The sequence below is a fragment of the Xiphophorus maculatus genome, chromosome 18, assembly GCF_002775205.1.
Source record: "Xiphophorus maculatus strain JP 163 A chromosome 18, X_maculatus-5.0-male, whole genome shotgun sequence".
NCBI classification, from domain to species: Eukaryota; Metazoa; Chordata; class Actinopteri; order Cyprinodontiformes; family Poeciliidae; genus Xiphophorus; species Xiphophorus maculatus.
In genome coordinates this window covers 23,161,953-23,166,645 of record NC_036460.1, presented here as the reverse complement: position 1 = coordinate 23,166,645, position 4,693 = coordinate 23,161,953, and the positions used below count along the sequence as shown (strand labels likewise).

Sequence of the window (4,693 nt, the reverse complement as noted above, 5' to 3'; positions counted from 1 at the left end):
GTATCTAGACATAACTTGCAACACGAAACATGCTGAGGCAAATGGAGCCTGAGGCTTAAACTCTTCAGGTTTTGTAATTTCTCGGGAAATTGAACTGTTTTGTCTTGCTGGCACGTCTACTCCTGGGGAAATTGACAACCAGCATAAATATTTTGATTTAACTGTTACATTACAGTTAAATCAAACTGTATCATTAACACCGTAGATGGAAAGAATTCAAATAGTTCACATCTTTCCCACATTGATAGACAGTTATAATTACTTCTCAAAAGCCATTGCTCATCTCTTCCCATCTTTAATTGTATTCACAACAAATGTGCCCATATCTGGCGATAATCATGTAACTAGGAGTATTTTGTGCTGCTTTAACTCCAACAGGAACTACCAGGCTGTACTAAAATCTTCCATGCATAGTTGATCTGCTTTGCTTTCAAGTTTGTCATTGAGGTTAGAGTGAGTACGTTTTATTGAAGCGTAAATAATAAAATACATCTGTTTGCATGTCAGTTCGGTCTAGAATAACTAATGTGAATAAATTATCTCTATATTTTCTAGAACAGGTTGTTGATGCCACATTCAAATGTCACAATGTAGACTAAGATGTTTAAAGTTGCTTGCATGACAGAGAAACTAATTCTTATTAAACAACCAGCAACAAGCTTTCTGTGTGAAAAAATATTAGCTGAGGTTTTGTTTGTATGCAGTTTTTTATTTCCATTTTCTCAAAATGTAAAGTATTCAAAACCATATTTGAACAAAACTATTTTTCAACAAAGTACAAAAACGGGTAAATACAAAAACATAAATGTAAAAAGTGTGAGAAATAGAAACAAAAAAAAAACACTTGTTGCACATCAGAAGATGATGTGTGTTTAAATACTAAATGTGGCCATTTAGGTGACATGTTGTTATATTGATATCAGGCAGCATGTCAGGAAGCAGATGACAACTGAAGGACTGAGAATCAAACTGTGAATAAAACTGCAATACTATCAAACTCCCAGCAGACAGCATCAAGTTCAGCGCTTGGTTTCTGATTAAAAGGTATAAAAATACCTTTCTACCAAAATGCCAAACACTTTGTTCATGACGAATCAATGGCTCCCTCTTGTGGTGGCACGTAAACAATTTATGGATGCAAGATCTGAATCTTACACTTTTGCAAAGATATTGTACAACAATATCATCCTGTAGTGAGAAGACCATTGCTGAGATCAAAACATGGGATTCGGGCCCAAAGTGTCATACATCAAATGTAAATGAAATGACATCCTGGCTTCTGATGAGGGCCTCTTTTTGCACCCCGATGGGAGTGTGCAGGTCGGACACCTGAAAGTTCAGCACGTCGATGTCCGAAGCCCCAAACGTGGCCTCGATGTTCACCTTCTCGTGCATGTGGAACCGAACCTTCTTGTTGGACATGGCGAGCAGACAGCGCAGGAAGCGCTCTCTCAGCACCGAACGTGCATGCTGCTCCTCCTGCAGCTGCTGGGGGTCCGACTCTGCCGCGGCTGAAGTGGGGATGGACGTACGGCAAAGAGCGATGTAGCGAGGAGAGTTCGGGTCGAACCCACGGCTGTTTGGGTCAGGACCTTTCGGTAGGCGAAGCACAGGGACTGGTGTGGCCATGTTGAGATTCTGTAAAAAAAATAAAAAGTTATTGAAGCGATTCTGCAAGAATGTTTTTCATTTTTGCTCATTTGGTTATTGCTTAAAGGTGATTTTTCATTCACAAGAATGCTTATGGCTAAACAAGTTTGCTTTTCTAAATATACTGATGGAAAGTTGAGTGGAAGGGAAAAGTGTGGTAGGCAAAGTCACACAAACATGGCTACCTACAGCCTTGAAGCAAAGCGCTTTTACAAGTTTGGTGGAGATAGTTTGCAAGGCCTTTCCCTCGTAGCCCACTTTGAATCCTTCTGATGTTTTGTCCAGTTTAAGACCTAAAGCAAAGACAGAAACAGTTGTGGCCGATGTCCTGGTTATATCGATGTGTAGTGATTCATGAAACGCTGGATTCAGCCTCAGTCTACTCCTTGTGAATCTTAACATAAAGCCAATAAATAATTTAAGGAGTATAGTCAAGTGAAAGATGAGACACTAAAGCAGTGGAGGCTCAGGCCTCTATTAAAACAACCTGGGCCTCCAATGTACCTCAGCACAGCTACAGATGCCTCAGCAGTGATGCAGTATTTTATGTAACAGGAGTGTCAACTACATATTGAGGTCATGTCCCATGTAGTGCATAACTAATCAGACAATTAATCTTTATTAACACACAAGTCCATGATTACAGAGATAAAAAAAATAAACATAATAAAACCATAGTGATCATATACAAATAGTTATAAAAACAATGTAATTTTAGAATGACTACATAGAAGCATACACGCAATTAAAATAAATCAAGTTACACAAAAACTTTAAAAGTTCTGATTCTGTAGGATTTGTGAGTGCTGAGACTATACTGTTTGCAGCACCATTCAATTGTCATAAAGAGTAAACATTAACTCTCTTAAATGTGGTTTAAAATGCAAACAGCTGTGGTTAAAATCCCTAAAACCTCTGGTAATTTCAGGAGGATCCAGACAGCTTAATTGTACGCAACTTCTGCATGTTATATTTGTAAGATGAGCTGAGTATGGAAAATACTGTTGTTCTAAATCAGGGGTGTCAAACTCCAGTCCTCAAGGGCCAGTGTCCTGCAACTTTTAGATGTGCCTCTGCTGCACCACACGTGAATAGAATAACTAGGTCATTAGCAAGGCTGGGAGAACTGATCTACACAAGGAGGAGGTAATTAAACCATTTCATTCCAGTATTTTGTGCCTGTGGCACATCTAAAAACTGCAGGACAGTGGCCCTTGAGGACTGGAGTTTGATACCTGTGCTCCAATGGTGGTGGGAAATGTGCCCATACACAAGCATGACTGACAGCGCTAAGACTCCTGGCTCTGATTGGTTGTTTCTGACCAGGAGGGGTGCAGAACCAAGAAAGAGGTAGAGGGATTCGCATGTCATACAGTGACATGAGAGAACTACGTTAAAACTGTAACATAGCTGTAGTTTTAACAAAAACAAAAAAAACGTTTTACAAAAACTAGTGTGCGCAGCTTCAAACAACACCATGTTTACTGTAACTTAACTTACTAGCAATGGTGTTTGACTAAATGGAGAGAGATTACAACATTGTCTGTTTTTATCATCTTCAAAAACATTTCTAGAAAGCTTAAACTGAGGGACATTTAGCCTTTCATCCTGCTTGCATCTACAAAACCAAATAACACTTAACAGCCAAATACCTTGTCTTTTATTACACTCCATATTCAGTACAGATATTAAGGAGCTGCTGCATACCAACACTAAACCAACATTGTATGCTCGCTGTCATTGTACATTCATCCGGTGCTACAGGCTACCAGCTGCCTGGACATCAACATAAAACTTAAATAGCACTGGAGATAATTCATCCTCTGTGAAGGTAGCTCTTTTTAAAGTTTTTTGTACTTCATTTTACACAGCCCATCTATGGCGAAGATATAAAAAAAGTAGCCTGCACAAACTTTATGTGGCATACAATGATGGCCTGAGGCTCCTACTCAAAGTGCCTAGATGGAGCAGTGCCAGCCACATGTTTGCACATAACGCTGTTCCCACATGTGCAGCTGCGCTCAGGAATCTCATGTATAAATGTATGTGTAGATTACCCGTGTCATATAATAATATAATAGCAATTTTAGTAAACCCTGTTTTTAGTACAGCGAGATTTTTCTCAAGATTGTGGAAACATTGGCGTCATCATTTATTTGTGGCTCAGTGACTGTCATGTTTCTTTTTTGTTTTTTCTTTTCTTTTTGTTTTACTATGGACCTCTTTTGTGTCTGAAATAAAGATTGATTGATTGATAATATTCCACACTGTCTAACACCAAAGTGAGCAGAAATACTGTTTCCCCATTTAACCTGCATATTACGTTGAGGAGCCGTAAAAGAGAATCCTCACAATATATCCGGAAAAATCCCCGTCGTTTTAATTTATCAAAACAAACAAACAAAAAAGAAGGCAAAAGACCTGTTTCAAATCTGTGCGCTTTCAAACATAGCAAATCTTTTAGTTTTTGCTAACTTTAAAAGTTAACGCCTAGCTTTACATTCTAACTCATTAGTGGGAAACATTTTGAACAACAAACATATTAAATTAAATTTAGTTTCGGGAATTACTCATAGAAGGTTCGTGAAGCTGAAACTGAAACTTTAGCACATTGTAAGTATGTTATTTATTGTACTTACTGACGGCTTCCTCCTGCTAGCAACGTTAGCAGTTGCTAACAGACAACATTTCTAGTAGGTTGTCTTCTTCCTCCCCTTGATCCAAGCAGGCAAACGAAGTGCTGATGTACTGCTGCCCCCTTCAGTTCAGATAATGTCATTGCCTAAAATCCTCTCATTTAATCCAGATTTTGTGAGAAAATGTAACTTTTTAAATTAGTTTCTGCTTCATCTCTGTGGTTAAAATAAGTTCAAAATAAAAAAAGATGATCACACCTGAATATGGTATTTATATGCTTTACTCTTTTAAAAACCATGGAATCTTCTTAGTTTGTCCCCATCAACATTTCCCTTCTCAATGTTTTCTCATTAGTGCTTTTGCACTTTTGTTCTGCCTGCGTTTTGTAGTCAAATATGCCTATTTT

General features: G+C 38.3%; 1 protein-coding gene across 3 annotated transcripts; it reads right to left on the bottom strand.

Annotated features, from left to right (window-relative positions):
• Nucleotides 1-514: 514 nt before the first annotated feature.
• On the bottom strand, nt 515-4,376 carry gemin7 (gem nuclear organelle associated protein 7). 3 transcript variants are annotated; one of them, XM_023350872.1, is made up of 3 exons: nt 4,290-4,353; nt 1,836-1,943; nt 515-1,638 (listed from the first exon to the last, which is right to left on the bottom strand). In XM_023350872.1, exon 3 carries the CDS (start codon nt 1,627-1,629, stop codon nt 1,243-1,245), a length of 387 nt encoding a protein of 128 aa, XP_023206640.1. In that variant the 5' UTR covers nt 1,630-1,638; nt 1,836-1,943; nt 4,290-4,353; the 3' UTR covers nt 515-1,242. The 3 variants fall into 3 exon arrangements, with proteins under 3 accessions (XP_023206640.1, XP_023206639.1, XP_023206638.1); XM_023350871.1 differs by having other exon boundaries at nt 516-1,638; nt 1,840-1,943; XM_023350870.1 differs by lacking the exon at nt 1,836-1,943 and having other exon boundaries at nt 524-1,638; nt 4,290-4,376.
• Nucleotides 4,377-4,693: the final 317 nt, after the last annotated feature.

Bases quoted from the DNA above. Each gene is read 5' to 3' on its own strand.
- gemin7 (XM_023350870.1), bottom strand. From the start codon at position 1,629: ATGGCCACACCAGTCCCTGTGCTTCGCCTACCGAAAGGTCCTGACCCA.